Consider the following 26,095-nt stretch of genomic DNA (forward strand, 5'->3'; position numbering starts at 1 on the left):
GGAGCGGGCCCCACTACTTCTGGAACTGAAGGACCTCGAATTGTACCGGGCCAGCATTTCCCGGGGCAGATCCCTCACAGCGGAAAAAAAGGTAAGTCACAAAAGAAGTGCTAAGTGTGTTACCGAAGGGGAATACGCAAGGACACCATTTACCAATGTGACACTTGCCCCGACAAACCTGGTCTCTGCATGAAAGACTGCTTCAAAAGGTACCATACTTCCATGGACTATTGAATTAATTTCTGATGTATGACAACCTGACGAACACTACACAGCTGACGTAGTGTTCGTCAGGTTGTCATACTTCAGTTGTGTAGTGTTTGTCAGGTTGTCCTACACAACTGGCGTATAACATTACATTATAAAATTGACAAATCAGGTATCCGTTCCAAAAAGGGGGCACTTGTTGGGCATTTCCACTGTTTAGGAACATCAGGGGCTCTGAGAATGTGACATGACGCCCGCAGACCATTCCATCAAAGTCTGCATTCCAAAGCGGAACTCCATTCCTTCCGAGCCCTGACAGGCACCCAAAAAGTAGTTTTCTCCAACACATGGGGTATCAGCGTACTCAGGAGAAATTGCACAACAACTTTTGGGGTCCGATTTCTCCTATTACCCTCGTGAAAATAAAAATATTGCGGCTAAAAGAGCGTTTTTGTGGAAAAAAAAATATTTTTTTTTTCACGGCTCTACGTCATAAACCTTTGCAAAACACTTGAAGGTTCAAAGTGCTCACCACACATCTAGATAAGTTCCCTGAGGGGTCTAGTTTCCAAAATGGGGTCACTTGTGGGGGAGCTCCAATGTTTAGGCACACAGGGGCTCTCCAAACGCGACATGGTGTCCGCTAACAAATTGGAACCATGTCGCATTAGGAGAGCCCCTGTGTGCCTAAACATTGGAGCTCCCCAACAAGTGACCCCATTTTGGAAACTAGACCCCCCAAGGCACCTATCTAGATGCATAGTGAGCACTTGGAACCCCCAGGTGCTTCACAAATTAATCCGTAAAAATAAAAAAGTATTTTTTTTTCCACTTTATCATTTTTACGAATCAATTTGTGAAGCACCTGGGGGTTCCAAGTGCTCACTATGCATCTAGATAGGTGCCTTGGGGGTCTAGTTTCCAAAATGGGGTCGCTTGTGGGGGAGCTCTAATGTTTAGGCACACAGGGGCTCTCCAAGCGCAACATGGTGTCAGCTAACAATTTGAGCCGATTTTCCATTCAATTTGTTAGCGGACACCATGTCGCGTTTGGAGAGCCCCTGTTTGCCTAAACATTGGAACTCCCCCACAGGTGACCCCATTTTGGAAACTAGACCCCCCAAGGCACCTATCTAGATGCATAGTGAGCACTTGGAACCCCCAGGTGCTTCACAAATTAATCCGTTAAATAAAAAAGTGTTTTTTTTTCCACTTTTTCATTTTTGCGAATCAATTTGTGAAGCACCTGGGGGTTCCAAGTGCTCACTGTGCATCTAGATAGGTGCCTTGGGGGGTATAGTTTCCAAAATGGAGTCACTTGTGGGGGAGCTCCAATGTTTAGGAACACAGGGGCTCTCCAAACGCAACATGGCGTCCGCTAATTATTCAAGCAAATTTTACAATCAAAAAGTCAAATGGCGCTCCTTCCCTTCCGAGCCCTGCCGTGCGCCCAAACAGTGTTTTTTCCCAACATATGGGGTACTGTGTGCCCAGGGGAAATTGCACAACAAATTTTGGGGTCCATTTTTTCTTGTTACCCCTGCAAAAATAAAAAAAATTTGGTCTAAAGTAACATTTTTGTGAAAAAAGTTAAATGTTCATTTTTTTCTTCCACATTCCAAAAATTCCTGTGAAGCACCTGAAGGATTAATAAAGTTCTTGAATGTGGTTTTGAGCACCTTGAAGGGTGCAGTTTTTAGAATGGTGTCACTTTTTGGTATTTTATGTCATAAAGACCTCTCAAAGTGACTTCAAATGTGATGTGGTCCCTAAAAAAATGGTTTTGTAAATTTTTTTGGAAAAATGAGAAATCGCTGGTCAACTTTTAACCTTTATAGCTCCCTAACAAAAAAAATTTTGGTTCCAAAATTGTGCTGATGTAAAGTAAACATGTGGGAAATGTTATTTATTAACTATTTTGTGTGACATATCTCTCTAATTTAAGGGCATAAAAATTCAAATTTTGAAAATTGCAAAATTTTCAAATTTTTCGCCAAATTTCCATTTTTTTCACAAATAAACACAAGTGATATCGAAGAAATTTTACCACAATCATGAAGTACAATATGTCACGAAAAAACAATCTCAGAATCAGGGGGATCCGTTGAAGCGTTTCAGAGTAATTACCTCATAAAGTGACAGTGGTCAGAATTGTAAAAATTGGCCTGGTCATTAACGTGCAAACCACCCTCGGGGGTAAAGGGGTTAAAAAGGACAGGGGCTGCTTCAATAATCCTGGTCAGGTTAATGATGTGCTAAGGCTCCTCCACGGAATCGGTCACATCAAAAGATTGAGACAGAGCATCTACTTTGAAATTCTTTTCAGCAGGACTGAAATGTAACTGAGGATTCAACTACTGTGTGGGCAGCAGGAAGGTCAGATTTCTATGGTCTGTGTATATTATTACTGGAGAGCTGGCGCCTTCCAGTAGGAACTGGTTTTTGGGATTTGGGTGATGCTGCACCAAATCACTCGCAAAGGTCTCTTTCAAATGCTGGAAGGCCAACACGGCTGACTCAGGCCAGGTTCTGGCATTAACTCCCTCCTTGGTTAAAGCGGAGATAGGAGCCATGAGGGACGAGAAGTGCAGAATAAATTGCCTGAAGAAGTTGGCAAAACCCATGAAGATCTGAATGGCATGCATTCCCAGAGGACAAGGCCAGGAGAGAACGGCAGTTGGAGACCCTGGTTGGAAACAATGTAGTCGAGAGGAAGGGTAGGGAGGTTTTTTCAAAGACACATTTGGACAGCTAGGCAAACAAATTGTTCTTCCAGAGACATTGCAGAACTTGACGGACGTGTCTCCTGTGAGTAGGTAGATCAGGGGAAATTGTCCAAATACACAACCACGGAAACATAGAGGAGATCTCGTAAGATGTCATTAACAAACTCCTGAAACATTGGGTGCATTACACAGACCAATAGGCATGATGAAATATTCGTAGTGACTGCCACGGGTATTAAAGGCCATATTCCATTCATTGCCCTTTCGGATATGAATCAAGTTGTAAGTCCCTCGCAGATTCAATTTGGTGAAAATTATAGCTCGACAAATCATGTCAAATAGCTCAGAAATCAAAGGCATGGGATACTTGTTCTTTATAGTGACTTTGTTAAGATCTCAATAGTCTATAAAGTGGTGTAAGTAACCATCCTTCTTAGTCACTAAGAAGAAGCCGGCATTGGCAGGAGACATATGCATGAATCTAAATTCTCTTGGATGCATTCATACATGAACTGAGTCTCAGGTAGAGATAGATTATACACCTGGCTTTGAGGTGGAGACGTACCAGGTAGAATGTCAACTGGACAGCCAAAAGGTCTGTGGGGTGTCAGGATCTCAGCTTCCTTTTCACTGAAGACATTTGCAAAGGCACAATAGTGGATGGGCAGAGAAGCAATTTTCGAAGGCACAGGAGGCGGAGTCTTGTAAATGACTTTGGCTAAGAAGTTGGAAGCGCAATGCCGTCCCAAATTAAGTACCTGACTGGAGAACCAGTAAATCACTTTTGCGTAGACGCAGCCATGGAAGACCCAGGAGAAACTAATTCACAGATCTGGGAAGCACGTAGAAGGAAATTATATCACTATACAGGACTCCAATCTCCAGTATGACTGGAAGCATCATGAATCAAATAGGCTCTGCCAGGAGTTGTCCATAAAAGGAGGCAATAGTCAGGGGTTGATCCAGCACCAGATCCATATGAATGAAGTTACCCACGGAGCTGGAATCTAGATGGGCAGCAGAGGAGAGGAACCTCTCCAGCCAGGTCAAGGTAACTTCGGTCAGTAACTTTGGACAGCACATAGGGTAATTTCTTTGCCCAACCCTAGGTGCTGGAGTTTCCTGGTCTCACAGGGCATTGGCGAACAAAATGTCCCTTGCCTCCACAGTACATAAAAATATTCTCCCTGTACCTCCGCTGTTGTTCCTGACCAGAAAGTGCATTGGCTCAGTGGCTTACACCTTGAGGTAGCAAAGGGAACTGGAGGTTTGGAGCAAGTCTGGGTCGTCTTCTGGCATGAGAGACATCAAAGTTTGTTCCTGAATTAGCCCATGGAGGCAGAGATGTGTCCTAGTATAATGGCGTCCAACGAGGATAGTGGATCTCTGCCAGCCAACTCATCCTTGATACGACCAGACAGGCTCTGGCCGGCATAACAGCCTCATTCAGATGGCTGTATTTTCAGTCCAGGACACTGACACTATAATCTAGTATTACATCTAATAAATTACAGATTGCTACATCTATATGACTACATTACTGGAAGTACAATTAATCCATGAATACATCACCAGAACTACTGTCAGGACCTCACAGCATCACCAGAACCAGCGTCAGAACCAGAGTACATTGCCAGAACCGCAATCAACACATGAATACAGTACCAAAACCACCATCAGTACATGAGTACACCACCAAAACCCCCATGACTACATCACCAGAATCACCGTCAGCACATGAACAGACCACCAGAACCACCGTCAGCACATAAATATGTCAGAATAATCATTGTCAAGATATGAATACAGCATGAAAACAAAAAATAGTACAGTGACGAGCAAGAGGGTAACAAATAAAATGTTTTGAATTTTTGACTCTCAGGCTCCATATTTCACCATGCACTACTACTTCAAACATGAGACTATCATCATTTTATAGACAATCATCTTGCCTATCTCATACATAAATTTCACTTATAACTATTTATCATATGATTAATTATGCAGATTCTTGTGATGTCACTGCATTGTTACTGTTTTGCTCCTGGTGGTGGAAAAATCTTTTTCTTCAACCTTTTCTCACATTCCCTCAGTGTGTAATTAGGCTGATTCCCAAGCAAAAGGTTGGAGTGATGAGACGAAAGTCAATAGACTAGGAGAAACAAGGGAAAAAATGGACAACAAATTGAGATATTGAAGGAACTGGCAAGTTCAGTGGAGGAAGCCTGATGATATGGAGTTGTTTCACAGCCATAGGTGTTGGATACTTGACCAGAATCGATGGTGGTCTCGATACTGAGCTATAGCTGAGTATCCTACAAGACGAGTTATTTCATACAATAGTGTTCAAAATAATAGCAGTGTGTTCAAAACCATGAGTTAAGCACAAAATGTTTATACTGGTTATTATTTCCATGCATTGGGAACATTGCACACTGTTTTCTAATTCAAAACATGAAGAGAAATGTAAATGTATATAATTTTTAACTACTTTACAGAAAATAACAAAAAATGAACATTGGGCTGTTCTAAAAAAGAGCAGTGACTGCATTTGTCTTTACAAACTCACAATATGTACCCCCTTTTTTATTTTTTATTTTTTTTTAGAATTTAGCATTCCTGTGAAACACTAACCTAATATTTAGTGGTATAACGACAGTTTTTTAGAACTGCTTCACATCTACTGTATGTTGCATAGAGTCAACCAACTTCTGGCACCAGTCAACTGTTATTCCAGCCCAGGATGCTTAGATTACATCCCACAATTTTTTGGCATTTGTTGGCTTTGCCTCAGAAACTGCATTTTTGATGTCACACCACAAGTGTTCTGTTGGATTAAGGTCCGGGTATTGGGCTGGCCACTCCATAGCCTCAATTTTGTTGGACTGGAACCAAGATTTTGCTTGTTTACTGGTGTGTTTAGGGTTGTAGTCTTGTAGAAACACCCATTTCACAGGCATATCCTCTTCAGCGTAAGGCAACATGACCTATTCAAGTATTTTAATATATGCAAACTGGTCCATAATCCCTGGTATGCAGTAAATGTGTCTGGCACCATAGTAAGAGAAACATGCCCATTTTATGATGTTTGTACCAGCATGCTTCTCTGTCTTCAGAGTGCACTGTGGCTTGAATACAGAGTTTGGGGGTCATCTGATGAACTGTCTGCGGCCCTTGAACTCAAAAAGAACAATTTTTACTTTCATCAGTCCACTTTGCGACTTTGGGGGACTTCTTGCTAAGAGATTAGCTTCACACAGGCAACTTCTAACTGTCACAGTACTCACAGGTAACTTGAGACTGTCTTTGATTATCCTGGAGCTGATCATTAGCTGAGCCTTTGCTATTCTGGCTATTCTTCCATCCATTTGAATGGTAGTCTTCCGTTTTCTTCCACATCTCTCTGGTTTTGTTTTCCATTTTAAAGCACTGGAGATCATTTTAGCTGAACATCCTATCATTGTCTGCATTTCTTTATACATTTTACCCTCTCCAATAAACTTTTTAATTAAAGTAAGCTATTCTTCTGAACAATGTCTCGAACCAATCAGCTTTCAAGGAGAAATGCATGTACAACATGTGCTGGCTTCACCCTTAAATAAGGGATACCTGATTCATACCTGTTTCTTCACAGATTCACAGAATTATTGACCTCATTCCCTTTCAAATAATTATTCAAATACACAGACTCAAAAACATGCAGATCATGAATGCGGAGTCTGTTAGTTTTCTTGGAATTGACTGCACCAACTGCTAAATTGATTTACATGTGGTAATATAATTTATACCAAAAACATTGATTAATCTGGTTAGTCATATTGGACTGCTATTATTTTGAACACTACTGTACATTCTAATACTATGCGTATGAAGAGGATGACATTGTGTTTCAGCAAGAAAATGACCAGAAACATCCATCGAGATTGGCAAAGAAATGGTTCAATGACAATAAAGTAGAAGTACTGGATTGGCCCCTATAGTCCCCAGACCTTAACTCAATCAAACACTTGTGAGTATAGTTGAAGAAATAATTGTTTACATACCCAGGTGAGTTGACCAGTATGCACCAACATTGGGAAGAGAAGAAGAGACCTGGGATCAGATTTCGGTTGAGACATGTTTGAATCTGATCGAGAGAGCATGCCCAGAAGGATTCAGGCAGTATTGAAACCCAAAGGTGGATTTACAAAATACTAACAAAATAATACAAATTAAAATTTAGATTTTAGGAGCAAAACAGTAACATTGTCACATGACAATAATCTGCATAGCTAATCATATGTTAAATAGTTGCAAGTCAAATTTATGTATGAGATAGTCAAGATGATTGTCTATAAAATGATAGTAGTCTCACGTTCGAAGCAGCAGTGGATGGTGAGATATGGAGCCTGAAAGTCAAAAGTTCAAAACATTGTTACCCTTTTTCTCATCATTGTATTTCTGATACCAGTCATCCTCAGATTATGGACTATACAGGAATCCAAAACCCGAAAAATGAAAGTGTCAAAGGTATTTATATAGGGAATGTCCTGTCTGTCTTCAGGTGACAATTGTGTTGCAATTTTATGAACAATATACATACATACAACAACTGTATTTTCCAGGGGGGACATTGTGAAGATGATGCATTGGTTAAGTAGCACATTATGGCTTCTTAATGTCAGTCCCTCACAATCAAAAGTTATTACTAGTGATGAGCAAGCACTAAAATGCTCGGGTGCTCATTACTCGGGTTGAGTAAGTCGTAACCCGAACAATGAGCCCACTGTAAGTTAATGGGAAACTCGAGTATTTTTCTGCCAGTCCCCCCAGAGGTCTAGAGGGGAAGTAAAAATTGGCCAAATCGATGGAAACAGTGATCAAATGATAGGGCAACAGCATGGGTAAGACCCCAGGTCACTGCTGTGGACAATGCTGTTAGACTTAGACTTTTATGGGCTTTTATGGATTATCCTGGAAAAAAATGTTAAGAAACATTCTTTCCAGGGTAATGACTTGTATATAAGGCAAAATAAATAACCAAAAACAAAAATGCTCCTTCACACGTGGCGTTTTTGATGCATTTTTGCACTTTTGCATTGCTTTCAACGGTGAAAAATACATTCACCTGTAAGGTAATTTTAACATTTTACTACTTTATCTGGCCATGTGGTTTGTGAGACATGATCAGACACATCCTGTTTCATTTATGAAGGAGGGACTCTGAAAGTCACAAAACCTATTTTTACAAGGCCATCTGATGGCCCTTACTATTGTTAGAGGGCCATCAGCCACCTATGCTTTTTTCCCATTATTAAGAAGTGGGTCTCCTATACTGTTACTGCGTATGCAGTGACTGCAAGGGCTGCCAAAAATTTGGACGCACTCAGGTCTCTTTGTTTGTGAATGAAATAAATTAACATAGTTGGTATAGCAAGGGGGACTCTTTAAATCAACATCTAGCTGGCTTTAGTACAATATGCAGTTAGCATAGTAACAAACATCATTGCTTCACTTGAAGTCACTGTCCTTGACCAACCAAAGAAACACACATACATTCACAAGTGATTCCAGCTTCCGACTGATGTCATTTCGGAGACGGAGGCTGAAAAGGAGGAGGAGGTGCAGGATCTGTAGAATGTGGAGGCAACCCTAATTGACCCAGGGACCACATTCCTCTGCGTCAGGAGTACGTGTTCCACCCAGGGTCTGACTCTATATTAACCCAGTGTGCCGTCAGTGAGATGTTCTGTCCCTGGCCACAAGCACTTGTCCACGTGTGTGTGGTTATGTGGACCTTCCCAGTAACTGCATTGTTGAGGGCACGGGTATTGATCTGGGACACGTGCTTGTGTAAGGCGGGGATGGCACACAGGGAGAAATAGTGGTGGCTGGGGACCGAGTAGCAAGAGACGGCCGCCGCCATGAGGTTGCGGAAAGATTCCGTCTCAATGAGCCTAAAAGGCAACATTTCAAGTGCAAGCATTCAAGAAATGTGGCAGTTTAGTGTTATGGCCTGTGGGTATTTGGCTGCGTATTTGTGCTTGCATTCAAGGACTGGGGTAGGGACAACTGAACTCTGTGCTGAAACAAAGAAGTGGACGTGGTTGCTGACGGTGACAGTTGCAAGTGTGTAAGGACAGGTGCAGGGTGGGAGACATTTTCGCCTGCATCATAGACAGAGGCTTGGCATGCACGTACAACAGGGGAAGAGGCAGTGGTGTCACCCACAGACACTGCTTCTGGACGCTGGCATTCTGCCCAACTAGTTGGGTACTTTGCTGTCATGTGCCTGAGCATGCTGGTGGTGGTCAGTCTGGTAGTTTTGCTGCCCCTGCTAATGCTGGCATGGCGAATGTTGCAAATGGCCTTTTTGGGATTAACTGGACAGTCTTTAAAAAAAAGCCAGACTCAAGAAGACCTAACAGTTGGATTGGCAATTTCCCTTGTTTTGGTGTTCCGGAGAACTATTGCCCGCCTTATGTCTGTGGCCACCCCACTGCTTGTTCCTGCCTGTTGTGGTGCTACGCCTCCCTCCCACTCTGTGCTGCTGTCCTCGCTATGCATGTTACCTTGCCATGTTGGGTCATTAACCACCTTGTTTTCCATGTATGCACCCTGGGCCTCCTCTTGACTTGCTGGCAGCTGTGTCACATCATCATCATCATCCACCTCTTGCGACAGTAATTGCACTTTCCCATGGTCGCCTTTGTGTGACCGTTTCTGCTCAAATATTTGGGCATCGCTACATGCTACTTCTTGCCCTTCTTGAAGCTGGCTGGGCTAGGGGCCCGAATCTATAAATGGAAAAGTGAACAGCTCTTCAGAGTGTCCAAGTGTGGGATCACTTGTCTCCAGGCACTCGGCATAGTGGGAGGAAGGAGTATCAGGGTGAGGGATATATGGTCCAGACTCACTGAGACTGGACCGTGTGGAAGGCAGGGTGGTGGTGGCAAACTGACTGGAAGCATTATCTGCTATCCAACCAACAACCTTTTCACACTGCTCTAGCTTCAATAGTGGTGTTCCCGGCCATCTTCAAAGTTGGATAGGAAGGTAGTGGAACATGATGTGGGTGCTTTTTGTGGTCCCTCAGCAGGCACAATTTCAGCTTGTCCACTGCCTCGGCCCCTTCGTACACCATCACGTCCACTTCCCCATCCTTTGCCACGCACCTTGCCCATTTTAAATGAGTATAATATTTGACATGCTCCCAAAAATGTCATGATTATTACCGCACTAATATCGGATCACGTCTGATGACCACGGTTTTAGGCAGTGGCCTTGTAGTATGGTATTGGTCAGTGAGGAAGTGGGAATAGGTTGAACAACACACAACTAGCAGACTTTAAATGGAGTGTAATATTTGGCACACTCCAAAAAATGTCACGATTATTGCCGCAGTAATATCGGATCACGTGTGATGATGGACAAGTTTCTCTGCTTCCACAATTCAGCAATGCAAATAAAATGAAACAAATCTGGCTGCATGCTGCAAACAAGCAAATGGAGCAGTAAAATGATGTATTATATTGCTTTTCAAGCAAATAATCAGGATTAACAGCAAAAAGAATATTAGCCCTAATATCTAGGGTTATGGATATCAGTACCAGCAGCAGACAGCACGTGCAATAGACCCTATTCTTCTCTATAGACTCTCCGCAAACTCTATCTGCCTAAATCCTGCTATTACCAGGATTGATATGTATGCATCTGGATCAGTCCTTAGAAGGACTGTTAGTTGAGATTTATATACTGTATATTGCTCTGGAATACCTATTATCTAACCAAGTAAACCACCAATTCTCTCCCTAGCTCAGCAGCACCTCTCCCTACTCTGCCTGTGTGAAGACCCGGGGGGACTTCCTTGGGAATAATACCACTCAGACAACACAGGGTCATTTATTCAACCACCAGCAATCAATAACATATAGAACAGTCCCAACAAATACCCAAGATGGTACAACATTACACAGTCTCACCCTTCTGCTGTTCCACCTGGGGTAAAACAGCTGCAACTTTGGGACTTCCAGGCCCAACTACCACAACAAATGCCACCCCCTGCTTTTGGCGGGCCCCCACCGAGAGAAGATAGCGGCAAGCTTAGGAAGCTGACAGTCCATCAAAGTACAAGTCCAGGAGACCCAAGGGTCCCACTCTGGCCTTTCCGAGAGTTTCCATGGGCCAAATGACCAGCTGGTCCCAATCTGGCTTCTCTGAATGTCTCCATGGGTTCCAGGTGACATGATGGTCCCACCTGGTAACCCCAAACAACATATCCATGGGGCCAGGCGACTTCATCATCCCAACCTGGTATCCCCAAATGTATCCATGGGTTCTCTGATGGTCAATGGAGCAGATCCATATCTTCCAGTCAGGGCTGTATACCCTTAGGGCGGAATCATGTAGAATCCAAATCGTTGTCTCTATGGATCGAGCCACGCTACAAGCTACTCTTCTTAAGAGTGTGTCTGATCTTTGATTCTCCTTGTAAAGCCTACCACCTACAGAGGCATGTGTCACTTAAAAATAGTTACAATTGACTTTTGAAGTACACATCCACAGGCCAAATATTAGGGAGGGTATTATTCCACAGGGCTCAGGTCTCGTTGTTTGTGAATGTAATAAATTAACATAGTTGGTATAGCAAGGGGGACTCTTTAAATCAACATCTAGCTGGCTTTAGTATAATATGCAGTTAGCATAGTAACAAACATCATTGCTTCACATGGAGTCACTGTCCTTGACCAACCAAAGAAACACACATACATTCACAAGTCAGCACAAACACAATAGTGTATTTCTCTTGGCTTAACAAATCTAGACATCTGGCTGATTAAGATTAGAAGCTGTTTCGTCGCAGCTTGTCTGAAGGGTAGACTGTGACAAGCATAGGGTCACCGGGTCTGATATAGACCCAATGACACTATGCGGGCAGCCAATCACTGTAATGCCACAACCAACATGGCTGCGGCATTTCAGTGAGAAGCAGGCAATCCACACATGTTTATTTGCTGTCTAAACAGCGCCCAACATGTGGGGAGGGGACTCGAGCTCCTGCCCGAGCATCCGGGAAGTACTTGCCAAGGATCTCGAGCAGTGAGATGCTCGGGTGCGTACCGAGCAGTAGTGAGCATGCTCACTCATCACTAGTCATTACATATCCTAGAAATTTTAAATCACTACTTTTGGTAGGTTATATCCCTTTAATCGTAACAATACTATTGAGGAATTGTTTAAGAACTTTACATCTATAAGATCACAGCACTGGATTAATTAGAAATCACCTGTTGTTTCAGTAGATCTCGAACCTCTTTTAAGATAACATTGGTTTCTTTCATTTCTGCTAGCGTCTGTGGTTCAACATCCCCACCTAAAAACATAATTTAAAATTATGTATAAATATGACATTCAGATGCAGTTAGAAATCACATACAATATGAATGAATATTTAACTTCCATCAAGAGTTTTTGACTTAATCATCTATACACTATAAATATCTATCCCCAAATTGTTTTTACCTTATTGGATTCCACTAAAACTGGATGAAGTGTCTAAAATAATTGAAAGTTCTATATGTACAAAAATGGCAGACTGTAGTCTGTGACATAGCTATTACCATGAAAAGGAACAGGAGAGTGGAATCACTACGTTTCAGTCAGGATAATGATGCTGAAGAAAGTTAGGAACGAAAAGCAGAAGTTTCTGTTAAAGGACAAACTGTAAAGGCTAAAACAGATGCAACTTCAAATTCTAGATGGGCTGGTCTGGTCGTGACTAGAGATGAGCGTTGTTCTACTCGAACTGTTCGCCAATCTCAAATTCGAGCTGTTTTGGGCGGTGTTCGAGCCGTTCGGCGAACACGAACGATTTGAGAAAAATTCGGCTGTTCGAGGTTATGTTCGATAACTGTTCGTGCACCAAAATCATAACTGGATTTTTTCTTAGTAATGATGAAAATTAATGTTAATACGCAGTTTGAGTGTACAGCGGGGTGGGGGGAGGGGCAGGGGATGGATCTCTGCAGGAACAATGAAGATCTCCATTTTTTTTTTCTCTTTCCCGCATTTACAGTGGGGAGGTGCAATCTGTCAGCCTATCAGCAGCGCACACACGGAGCGAAGTGCTTTTTTTCACACAAGCAAGGGCATGTGTCATTGGCAGTGTATGTCACATGTCCTTGCCCTATAAGACCAAGCCATTTTCCCCGTCGCCACCATTTTCTCACTGCTGCAGCTGCGTGTTAGACGGCACCGCTGTTGCTGTGTGCGCTATACCTTGTTAATTTCAAGCCAATTTTCGCACAAATCTACAGATAGCTTGGGAGTAGGGAATAGTTGTGATTGCAGTCCTTTTAAGGACTAGGTTACAGCATTTCCTATGACTTTTATCAGGCAGGTCTGTGCTCTTAAATAGATAGGTTTTGGGAGTAAAGACTAATTGTAATTGCAGTCCTTTTCAGGACTAAGTTACATCAGTTCCTATCAGTTTTTGCTAGGCAGGTCTGTGCCAGTGCTGTGCAAGTTTTTTTCACAGCATTTGGCTGAATCTAGCAAACTAATCCTTTTTGGCCTATTGCAGAGTGTGTTAGTCAGTGGAGTAGCCTATCTGTGTTGCAAGATATACCACCTGTGTATAGAATACCAATTTTTTTACTGCACCTAGTGAAGTAAAATCTTTTGGGCATAGCATCATTCTATTAGTCCATCTATACTGACCTCCATCAGGTTGCAAATTGAATATAATTTTTTTCTGCATCTAGCTCTGAAAAAATATTGGGCTTCTAGCTGTGTGTGGGACTTGTTGTATTAGTCCATCTATACTGACCTCCATCAGGTTGCAAACTGAATATATTTTTTTCTGCATCTACCTCTGAAAAAATATTGGGCTTCTAGCTGTGTGTGGGACTTGTTCTATTAATCCATCTATACAGACCTCCATCAGGTTGCAAACTGAATATATTTTTTTCTGCATCTACCTCTGAAAAAATATTGGGCTTCTAGCTGTGTGTGGGACTTGTTGTATTAGTCCATCTATACTGACCTCCATCAGGTTGCAAATTAAAAATAATTTTTATCTGCATCTACAGTACCTCTGAAAAAATATTTGGGCTTCTAGCTGTGTGTGGGACTTGTTCTATTAGTCCATCTATACTGACCTCCATCAGGTTGCAAATTAAAAATAATTTTTATCTGCATCTACCTCTGAAAAAATATTTGGCCTTCTAGCAGTGTGTGGGACCTTCTCTATTAGTCCATCTATACTGACCTCCATCAGGTTGCAAATTAAAAATAATTTTTATCTGCATCTACCTCTGAAAAAATATTTGGGCTTCTAGCTGTGTGTGGGACTTGTTCTATTAATCCATCTATACAGACCTCCATCAGGTTGCAAACTGAACATATTTTTTTCTGCATCTACCTCTGAAAAAATATTGGGCTTCTAGCTGTGTGTGGGACTTGTTCTATTAATCCATTTATACAGACCTCCATCAGGTTGCAAACTGAATATATTTTTTTCTGCATCTACCTCTGAAAAAATATTGGGCTTCTAGCTGTGTGTGGGACTTGTTGTATTAGTCCATCTATACTGACCTCCATCAGGTTGCAAACTGAATATATTTTTTTCTGCATCTACCTCTGAAAAAATATGTGGCCTTCTAGCAGTGTGTGGGACTTTCTCTATTAGTCCATCTATACTGACCTCCATCAGGTTGCAAACTGAATATAATTTTTTTCTGCATCTAGCTCTGAAAAAATATTTGGCCTTCTAGCAGTGTGTGGGACTTTCTCTATTAGTCCATCTATACTGACCTCCATCAGGTTGCAAATTCAAAATAATTTTTTGTCTGCATCTAGCTCTGAAAAAATATTGGGCTTCTAGCTGTGTGTGGGACTTGTTGTATTAGTCCATCTATACTGACCTCCATCAGGTTGCAAATTGAATATAATTTTTATCTGCATCTAGCTCTGAAAAAATATTTGGCCTTCTAGCAGTGTATGGGACTTTCTCTATTAGTCCATCTATACTGACCTCCACCAGGTTGCAAATTGAATATAATTTTTATCTGCATCTAGCTCTGAAAAAATATTTGGCCTTCTAGCAGTGTGTGGGACTTTCTCTATTAGTCCATCTATACTGACCTCCATCAGGTTGCAAATTAAAAATAATTTTTATCTGCATCTACCTCTGAAAAAATATTTGGGCTTCTAGCAGTGTGTGGGACTCATTGTATTAGGCCATCTATACCAAGCTCCACCAGCTTTGAAATTAATAATAATTTTTAGCTGCATCTAGCCCTGAAAATAATTTTTCCCAATAATGGTAGCAATAGAAATATGGGGCGCGTGCCTGGCTAACAAAAATATACGCTTCATAACACAAAACACCAGCCTAGCGCACTGCATTAATAAGATGGCATCATCATCTCTCCCAGTGCTAGGCCTTCTACGCATGCTAGTATTCCTGTGCCTAAAACACAATGTATGGGTCCGCGCTAGCCACTATGCTGAGGGGTATAAAGCTGCTGCTAACGCTTTATAACAATTCAATTGGCAGATTTTCACAGAGCTCTTCCACAACGCCCACCCATCGGGCAACAGTTGCCCACCCTCCCTATGGGATCTAGTGGCGAATAGTTGATGCCATTAATCAGAACGTCAGTTGCCCCGTCAACGTGGCAAGCATACGGTAAGGCATGGGAAGAGTGGACACGACTAGTAGCAGGCAGACGGGTTGACCAATGTGAACAAGCCAGATCACAAGTCACCATAGAATTTCTCCACCAGCTAATGATGAGGGGCATATCAGGGGCGTCAGCGCAGCGGTGTCTGACCGGAGTAGCATTTCACTTCCAACTACTGAATTGGGGAGATGTGACAAAGATTCATCATCAGACAATCCATAAAAGGGTGGAAAAGGGGTCAGCCAAGTCAGGAATGTAGACGTCCCGTCCCGTGTCATTAAAACTGATTTCTCACATCTTATCCCTAACACCATTAACATGACACTCACAATTTGAAGCAACACTAATGTCTACTGCATTTGTGATCGCCTTCTTCGGGGCGCTATGTATAAGCGAATTAGTCCCTCAATCCAAAATTACCACCAGTGGACGCTTATTACACCAGGAAGTAGTCATAGCCAATAATGCAATACGTGTACGCATACACCAATCGAAAACGGTTCCAGCGGGCAGGGGTACTTGGGTACTTCTACAACCCACAAACGGTACACTGAGTCGGGTAACAATAGTAAAAACATATCTAACCATCAGATCACAAAGTAATTTCTTCGTATCACACATTGATGGAACGCCATTATCAAGATACCTGTTCCAAGCTATATTTAATAAATGCATAACATCGGCAGGGAACCACCCCAAAGATTACGGGACACACTCATTCCGCATAGGTGCGGCCACGGAAGCAGCAAGAGCAGGACTGTCAGAAACGGAAGTTCAGAGGATAGGGAGATGGCGATCCACGTGTTTGGCGAGATACATAAGACCGGACTTGTTATCCTAACGTGGTTTGTTTCTTTTACAGGTGACGCTAAGCCAACAGTGTGAGTGATAGGCCACTCGTATATATATTGGGCACAAAAAAGGGCGAAAGTCCACCCAGGCGGGAGGAAATTAGAGTTTCATAACACATATTTCAACTGGAGAGGTATTAGAGGCCTGCTATGGCCACAGGTACTAATGGAGGTAATCAAGGTAGGGAGAGAGGCAAGAGGTCCGGTCATCTTAGTTATACAGGCCGGGGGAAACAACCTAGGTCATCACAAGAGCGCATAACTAATGGCAATAATGAAACTAGACACTGAGCGCTTCAGAGAATTTTTCACAAAATTAGCTATAGTATGGTCAGAGATTGTGCCTATAGCGGTATGGCAAGGTGCGCGAGACATCACGGCCATCGAATGGACAAGGCGGGTAATAAATATTCGGATGGCAAAATTTAGAAGAGACAGAGGCGGTGTAGTGATACGACACCGACAACTGGAAGGAGATAAAGCAGGCCTCATACGGCCCGACGGTGTTCACTTAATAGATATTGGACTGGACATATTTCTGTCAGGACTCCAGGACGGAGTGGAACAAGCGTTAAGAGTGATGGGTGGGGGTCAGAGTCCTGCATACGAGTACGCTGGATCCTCCGTGGCCTGGAAATAGAAAGGACATGTTGGAGAGTTACACTTGTTGGCCAACTTGCCGGAGTGGGGACCCAGGGCATGCTGCAACAAGCTGAATTATTTTAGAAATAAAATGCCTTTCTAATGGAATGAGTATAAAGAGTTAATAAAGCTGTGACCGATCCTCACCTATCCAGTTGTAAGAGTTACATTATTGGGTTGTCCATGAAAGGGGGGCGGTAGGGGGGCTGAGCATCTGGGTTTGGTTGGGGGTCCCCACAGTCTGCCTAGGCTAGATTAATTTAAAAATTCTTATTAGATACACAGGCGGTGCAGCTTGCTTCGCAGCTGGGCTACTACGCCCAAAGTATTGCCTAGGCTAGATGCAGTTAAAAATTCTACGCTGACTAGCAGACACTGAAGATTTGGAGCAGACCTCTGAGTAAACAACTCTTCAGACTCAACCATCTGTGTTACCCCAAGCCATAGTGTATGTAGTTTCTTACAGTTAAAAGGTGGGGGTGCGACCCAACCCACCTGGAATTGACGATGCCAACGTCACGTAAGACACAGCAAGGGGACTCCCAAAATTGTGGCACAGACACCACTTAACCCTAGAACGCATACCTGTGGCCTTGCAGGCCCGCCCAGTTAATTGTTTTCTATTTTCTGCAAGATTGCTTTAGTTAGAATTTTGAAACTCTAGGTATTCTTCATGTATATAGTTGTTTGTCATTTGAGTTTGAGTTATTCCATGTTATTTGCACACGGGCCTAAAGGGCCCCAGGTATGTGAAAGTGTAGATTTTTATGGTCATGCGTTCTAGGGTTAAGTGGCATCAATTGCCCCACTGTTGCTTAAAACGGTTGGTGAGGTGATTTTACCAAATCCCTAAGCTTTTAGTCTCCCAAGGATGACACAGGGGTAGAAATGTCCTTGCGAATCCATGATTTGATCATCTTTATGAACGTGAGTCTGTCTACATTCTCAGTGGACAGCCGCGTGCGCTTATCTGTCAGCACACCACCAGCAGCGCTGAACACACGTTCAGAGAGAACGCTGGCTGCATGGCATGACAAGATCTCCAAGGCGTGAGTGGCGAGCTCCGGCGATTTTTCAAGATTGGAATACCAAAATGAGCAAGGGTCCAGTGACACAGTCATGGCTTCGATGTTCACTTGGAGATTCTCCTGTACCATCCTCTCTAGGCATTGACTATGTGTCAGACTTCTTGTCTCCTGTGGCCTTGCAAAGGATGGTCTAAAAAAGTGGTGAAACGATTCCACAAAATTGCTGTTACCAGCAGATACTGTGTTACTGTTACTGTTTGAGTGATGAAGACTCGACAGTCCCACCGTTGGCAAGTTAGAACTGTGAGATTCACTACGTGCACCACTGGTGTTTTGTGGAAAAGCACATGTAAGATTCTGCAACAGATACTCCTGCATTCGTCAATACCTTTTTATGGCAGGAATTATTTCGGCAAATATACTTTTGTACCGGGGATCTAAGAGTGTGGCAACCCAGTAGTCGGGATTACTTCGAATTCTGACAATCCGAGGGTCATGTTGCAGGTAGTGCAGCAAGAAGGCACTCATGTGTCTTGCGCATCCAGAAGGACCAAGTCCTTGTTGTGTTGGTAGCGAGGTAAGAATCATGCTTCCTTCCTCTGCCCTCTCCCTCCAACCTCGTACAACAGAAATGTGATCAAGGTCTCCCTCATCTGATGAGTCTTCCATGCCCATTGCCAGTTCGTCCTCCACTTCTTCCTCGGCTCCTGCACCTTCCTCAACAGTTTGGCTGCTACCATGCGCCCTGGTTAATCCCTCTCCCCGACCCTCCCATGCCTGCCGCCTTGGTGCTGCCAACCGTCTGGACCTTGGAGATGTTATCCCTTCCGCATACGACTCCTCCTCTACTTCCTCCACCTCCTCTTGTCCCACCACCTGACTCCGAATTCTGTTTAACATGTGCTCCAGCATGTAAATCACCGTAATAGTCATGCTGATAATGGCATCGTCAGCACTAAACATCTTCGTCGCCATTTCAAGACTGTGCAGAAGGGTGCATAGGTCCCTGATCTGAGACCACTCCTCCAGCGTGATTTGCCCCACCTCTGGATCTCGTTGGCCCAGGCTATACGTCAGAACGTATTGCACCAGGGCTTGTCGGTGCTGCCACAGTCGCTGCAACATGTGCAGAGTTGAATTCCACCGTGTCGGCACATCGCATTTCAGCCGGTGAACTGGCAGGCCCAACGACTTCTGTAGAGATGTAAATCATTGAACTGCGGGATGCGAACGGCGGAAGTGAGCACACAGCGACCGTGCACTCTGCAGAAGGCCATCTAGTCCGGGATAGTGGGCTAAAAATTGCTGGACAACCAGGTTCAACACGTGAGCCATACAAGGCACGTGTGTGACATTTCCCCGGCGAAGTGCCGCACCCAGGTTTGCAGCATTGTCGCACATGGCCTTCCCTGGTTGCAGGTCCAGTGGAGACAACCTTTCATGAAACTGGGTCTCCAGAGCTGACCAAAACTCCTCAGCTGTGTGACTCACATTTCCCAGACATTTCAAAGTAAACACTGATGCGTTGAGCCCTGCTGCCAGCATAGTAAGGAGGTGTGCAGGATTCCTTCTGCGCAGTTAGAAAGCAGGTGGCATTACCAGACAGGCTTTGGGTGCAGGTGGAGGACCGAGAGGAGGTTGAGGAGGCAGAAGCAGTGGACGAAGTTCGAGATAAAGAGGATTAACACACAACTCGTGGGAACGGTAAGACTTGGACAGCAGCCCCTTGTCCTGCTGTCACCATAGTTACCCAGTGCCCAGTCAGCGACATGTAACGCCCCTGTCCATGCCTTCTCGTCCAAGTGTCTGTGGTGAAGTGCACCCTGTCACACACAGAGTTTCTCAAAGAAGCGGTGATGTTGTGTGCGACATGCTAGTGGAGCTCAGGCACACCTTTCTTTGAGAAGTAGTGCCGACTGGGCATCTGGTACTGGGGCACTGTGACGGACATAAGGTCTTGAAAATCCTCTGTGTCCTCCAGGTGGAAAGGCAGCATTTCTGTAGCCAACAGCTTGCAGATGGTGAAATTCAACCTCTTAGCTTTCTCATGGCTAGGAGGAAATGGTCTTTTACTTTTCCACATCTGAGGGACCGAGGGCTGGCTGTTGTGCTTAGACGGTGTTGAGTAGGGTGTCCCCGGCAACTGCCGGTCTGTGAGGAAGATGCAGGCGGACATGTTAGGTTGCCTTGATCCAAAGGTGGTGCTCTCGATGTCGGAGAGCGCTCAACACTAGCAGGTGTTTCCACTTCCCAATGAACTGACGACCTGCCAATCACACTGGCTGTTGCGGGTAAAGAGGTGGCAGGTCTGCGTCCAAAAACATGTGTGACTGCTGTCCCCCCAGTCACAGAGGATGAAGAGGCTGCGGATGCACAAGATGGGGCAGACGGTGGTTGGCCCAGCCGGCTAGGCCGCATTGTAGCACAGTGAGCTTCCCACTGCAACTTATGCTTCATATCCATGTGACGGTACATGCATGAAGTACTCAAACTATGTATTTTTTGGCCTCTACTTAGCTTTTGCTGACAAATATTACAGATAACACGAGTTGGGTCATCCTTATCGATCTGAATAAATGCCCAGGCTATGCAAGGCTTAGAGCCCATGTGACCTGAAGAACCACTACGACTTGTGGTCAGAGGCAGAGTTGTGGTTGAGGATGCAGTTGTTGACGTGCTTCCAGTACTCCGTCTCTGTTCAGGAAGGCGCAACCTAACCTCGTCGTCAATAGCATCTGTGATGCCCCGCTGCGCTTGGTATCACAGATCCTACAAGAGTGCATTGATGGAATCCTCCACAAGAGGCCCCCATAAACATTCACACATCTCCACCTTCCACCTCAGACCAGCAGAGGGAGCCCGTTAGGGATATAAATAGGGAAGGTGGAGCTAGGCAGTTCAGTTCCTCTGAAGAGTTCCTGCAGTAGAGAAGCCTAAGAGAGGTCAGTCTGCAGTGGAGCTCAGTCTAGTCTAGAGAACGCAGTTAATAGTTCAGCAGTGGAGCACGAGGCTCCTGCTTGCTAGATTCAGGGAGCCCAGATAGAGCTTAAGGTGTGCCGCTGCCGTAAGATCAGTGAAGCGCGGCAAGCTGCCGTTAGTGTGTATAGCCTAGTGAGGGCCCGAGTAGGCCGAAGGCGAGTGGCGAGTTAGTACATAAGGGGCAGAGGAGCTTAACCAGCTCACCCCGAAGCATTTACCGGACACAGGATCCGAGCTTACCGGTATCTCTATGACCCAGTAAGGCATAACCGGAATCCCTGGAGAACTACAAGTCCCAGGATCGCTAAGGTGCTGATATGTAACAGAGCCAGGAGACGCTTAGGCCCCGCATACTGGGAGCGTGAACTCCAAGAGAAGGCCCTACCACAAGGTCAGCCAACGCAGGACAGAGACAAAGTTAGGCCTAGCTCCAGGCAGGTCAGAAACTTACTACGCAGAGGCAAGAAACAGGAGGCCCTACACCCGCTCATTGGGGAGGATCCTGATATGCACCCTTCACCCTACAATGCTCCGGGATGTGCCTGAATTTCCACCAGAAAAAGGTACTGAAGTGACTACCGTGTCCGTTCCCGTTCTTGCTCTGACCCAGCTGGGTCTCGCCTGTCCTGCATTCCCCCTGCATACGCTGCCCTGAGACCTAGCTCCACCTGTGGGGAGCTATACCATCGAGCTGCCTTATCACCGGCCTCAGTGAACTGCTGCAGCGCTGGTGCTTGTCACCAGATACCACAGGTGGCGTCATGTACTCTTATAAAATTAACAATTATCCACCCTTTTAAAGAGAGACCCCAGGGTACGGGCCAGGGAGCCGACCACCGCGACATCCCCAAGGCCAGGCAAATGCCCGGGTACCGAGTCATCCCCATCCCCAGGGCTAGTCACATCCTCCTCCACCTCCTCTGCTGACCTCATCGACTGTCTGACTGTGGGTTGACAGTAAGTGGGATCTCCAACCTCGTCATCATCACCCTGTGTGTTATCACACCCGTCGCCCTCAGAGCCAACCTCTTCCTGCCCTGACCGAAAAGTCAAGTTGTCGCTCCAGTCAGGTATTTGAGTCTCATCATCGTCTTCATCATTGTCTCCACCAACAGGAGTTACAGTTTGGGAACAAGGGTCTACATTATGCTCAGAACCTTCTTCATCTGGTCCTGGATCCAACTTATAAAGATTCTGGGCATCGGATCAGATCATTTCCTCATCTGGATTAACAGAAGCTCTGGAGCAGACCTCCGTTTCCCAGGCTATAGTATGAGTAAACAGCTGGGCAGACTCAGCCATCTGTGTTACCCCATACTCAGACGGGCAGCTGGAGACTTGGGAGCTGTGAGGAAGCAAGTGCGATTGGGGTGACACCTCTGAGGACTGGAGTATTTGTGATGTTGAAATTGAGGTGATGGAGAGCCCACTTGAAGGAGCACTTGATATCCGTTGAAGCACCTGCTGTTTTTGTGCCTCATCTAGAATTTGTAGCGATGGGCGTGTCCGTAAGAATGGGATCGTATCACATTGTCCACGAAAAGAAGTCGACATCTTAGTTTGGCTGGAAGATGGTCTTTCTTCTGCAGATGTTACTCCCCCCCCCACCGTGGGGGGCCTCGACCCACCGGCGGACAGGCACCAGTATTGGGATAGGGGGGCTGGCCGTCAGGGTCCACCGCGGCTCTGGCACAAACCCGGCGACACAGAGGTGGCACAGGCAGGAACGGACTGGCCATGTCGGCTTCTCACTTTTTGGATTTTAGAAGGGCATGACATGCCTATATCTGTGTCTCCCCCTCCTTTTACTCCTCCACCTCTTTTCTTTTCGCATGACTATATGTACTTGTCACTTTTCCATGTGTTAGTTGTGTCTTCTGAGCAGTTTGTCAGCTTTTGGACACCTTTGAAGGTGTTTTCTATGTGTTTCTATGTGTTTTTGTTTGCCTGCCATTGGTTTTAACGGTGTTCGAAGGTGTTCGACGAACAGTTCGACGAACAGTTCGGCGAACACACGGGTGTTCGACGAACCGAACCGAACTCGAACACTACGGGGGTGGCTCAACACTAGTCGTGACACTATACATGAAGGGAATTTTATCAGTGGGGCATTAATGCATGTGGGAGGATTATATATATATATATATATATATATATATATATATATATATATATATATATATATATACAGTACAGACCAAAAGTTTGGACACACCTTCTCATTTAAAGATTTTTCTGTATTTTCATTACTTTGAAAATTGTACATTCACACTGAATGCATCAAAACTATGAATTAACACATGTGGAATTATATACTTAACAAAAAAGTGTGAAACAACTGAAAATATGTCTTATATTATAGATTCTTCAAAGTAGCCACCTTTTGCTTTGATGACTGCTTTGCACACTCTTGGCATTCTCTTGATGAGCTTCAAGAGGTAGTCACCGGAAATGGTATTCACTTCACAGGTGTGCCCTCTCAGGTTTAATAAGTGGGATTTCTTGCCTTATAAATTGGGTTGTGTTGTGCAGAAGTCAGGTGGATACACAGCTGATAGTCCTACTGAATAGACTGTTAGAATTTGTATTATGGCAAGAAAAAACAGCTAAGTAAATAAAAACGAGTGGCCATCATTACTTTAAGAAATGAAGGTCAGTCAGTTTGAAAAATTCGGCAAACTTTGAAAGTGTCCCCAAGTGCAGTTGCAAAAACCATAAAGCGCTACAAAGAAACTGCCTCACATGAGGACCGCCCCAGGAAAGGAAGACCAAGAGTCACCTCTGCTTCTGAGGATATGTTTATCCGAGTCACCAGCCTCAGAAATCGCAGGTTAACAGCAGCTCAGATTAGATACCAGGTCAATGCCACACAGAGTTCTAACAGCATTCACATCTCTACAACAACTGTTAAGAGGAGACTTTGTGCAGCAGGCCTTCATGGTAAAATAGCTGCTAGGAAACCACTGCTAAGGACAGGCAACAAGCAGAAGAGACTTGCTTGGGCTAAAGAAAACAAGGAATGGACATTAGACCAGTGGAAATATGTGCTTTGGTCTGATGAGTCCAAATTTGAGATCTTTGATTCAAACCACCGTGTCTTTGTGCGACGCAGAAAATGTGAACGGATGGACTCTACATGCCTGGTTCCCACCGTGAAGCATGGAGGAGGAGGTGTGATGGTGTGTGGGTGCTTTGCTGGTGACACTGTTGGGGATTTATTGAAAATTGAAGGCATACTGAACCAGCATGGCTACCACAGCATCTTGCAGTGGCATGCTATTCCATCCGGTTTGCGTTTAGTTGGACCATCATTTATTTTTCAACAGGACAATGACTCCAAACACACCTCCAGGCTGTGTAAGGGCTATTTGAGCAAGACAGAGAGTGATGGGGTGCTACGCCAGATGACCTGGCCTCCACAGTCACCAGACCTGAACCTAATCGAGATGGTTTGTTGTGAGCTGGACCGCAGAGTGAAGGCAAAAGGGCCAACAAGTGCTAAGCATCTCTGGGAACTCCTTCCAGATTGTTGGAAGACCATTTCCGGTGACTACTTCTTGAAGCTCATCAAGAGAATGCCAAGAGTGTGCAAAGCAGTCATCAAAGCAAGTTGAAACAGTTGAAACCACATGTTTACATACACTATATAAAAAGACACATGCGTGTTTTTTCTAAATATCTGACATCAGAATAAACCTTTCCCATTTTAGGTCAATTAGGATTACCATAATTTTTAATATTTGCCAAGTGCCAGAATAATGACATAGAGAGAATGTTTTAAGGCATTTTTATTGCTTACAGCAAAGTCAAAAGTTTACATACACTAAGATTACTATGCCTTTGAACAATTCTGGACTGCCCATATGATGACGTCATGCGTTTGGAAGCTTCTGATAGTTTTTTTGGCAACATCTGAGTTAATTAGACACACAACTGTGGATGCATTTTAATGCACACCTGAAACACACTGCTTCTTTGTGTAGAATCATGGGAAAGCCTAAAGAAATCAGCCAAAATATCAGGAAGAGAATTGTGGACTTGCACAAGTCTGGCTCATCCTTGTGCACAATTTCAAGATTCCTGAAGGTGCCTCATTCATCTGTATAAACAATTATATGCAAGTATAAACAAGATAGGAATGTCCAGCCATCATATTGCTCAGGAAGGAGACGGGTTCTGTGTCACAGAGATTAACGTGCTTTGGTCCGACATGTGCATGTCAACCCAAGAACAAAAGTAATAGACCTTGTGAATATGATGGCGGAAGCTACAGTGGATACGGAAAGTATTCAGACCCCTTTACATTTTTCACTCTTTGTTTCATTGCAGCCATTTGGTAAATTCTAAAAAGTTCATTTTTTTCTCATTAAAGTACACTCTGCACCCCATCTTAAAAGAAAAAAAAAGAAATGTAGAAGTTTTTGCAAATTTATTAAAAAAGAAAAACTGAAATATCACGTGGTCATAAGTATTCAGACCCTTTGCTCAGACACTCATATTTAAGTTACATGCTGTCCATTTCCTTGTCATCCTCCTTGAGATGGTTCTACTCCTTCATTAGAGTCCAGCTGTGTTTAATTAAACTGATAGGATTTGGAAAGGCACACACCTGTCTATATAAGACCTCACAGCTCACAGTGCATGTCAAACCAAATGAGAATCATGAGCTCAAATGAACTGCCCAAGGAGCTCAGAGACAGAATTGTGGCAAGGCATAGATTTGGCCAAGGTTATAAAATAGTTTCTGCATTACTCAAGATTCCTAAGAGCACAGTGGCCTCCATAATCCTTTAATGGAAGAAGTTTGGGACCACCAGAAGTCTTCCTAGACCTGGCCGTCCAGCCAAACTGAGCAATTGTGGGAGAAGAGCCTTGATGAGAGAGGTAAAGAACCCCATGATCACTGTGGCTGAGCTCCAGAGATGCAGTAGGGAGATGGGAGAAAGTTCCACAAAGTCAACTACCATTGCAGCCCTCCACCAGTCGGGCCTTTATGG

General features: G+C 44.2%; 1 protein-coding gene across 1 annotated transcript in view; it reads right to left on the reverse strand.

Annotated features, from left to right (window-relative positions):
* The window catches only part of LOC141176270 (cartilage oligomeric matrix protein-like), a 1,029,762-nt gene that overhangs the window by 858,586 nt on the left and 145,081 nt on the right, over positions 1-26,095 (reverse strand). Inside the window, exon 2 of the mRNA XM_073660229.1 lies at positions 12,200-12,285. Coding sequence (XP_073516330.1) covers positions 12,200-12,285 — 86 coding nt within the window. The remainder of the gene's footprint in view (positions 1-12,199; positions 12,286-26,095) is intronic.

Source organism: Phyllobates terribilis, unplaced genomic scaffold (genome assembly GCF_046119375.1).
Source record: "Phyllobates terribilis strain yellow unplaced genomic scaffold, ASM4611937v1 Scaffold_22__1_contigs__length_20350403, whole genome shotgun sequence".
Taxonomy (NCBI): Eukaryota; Metazoa; Chordata; class Amphibia; order Anura; family Dendrobatidae; genus Phyllobates; species Phyllobates terribilis.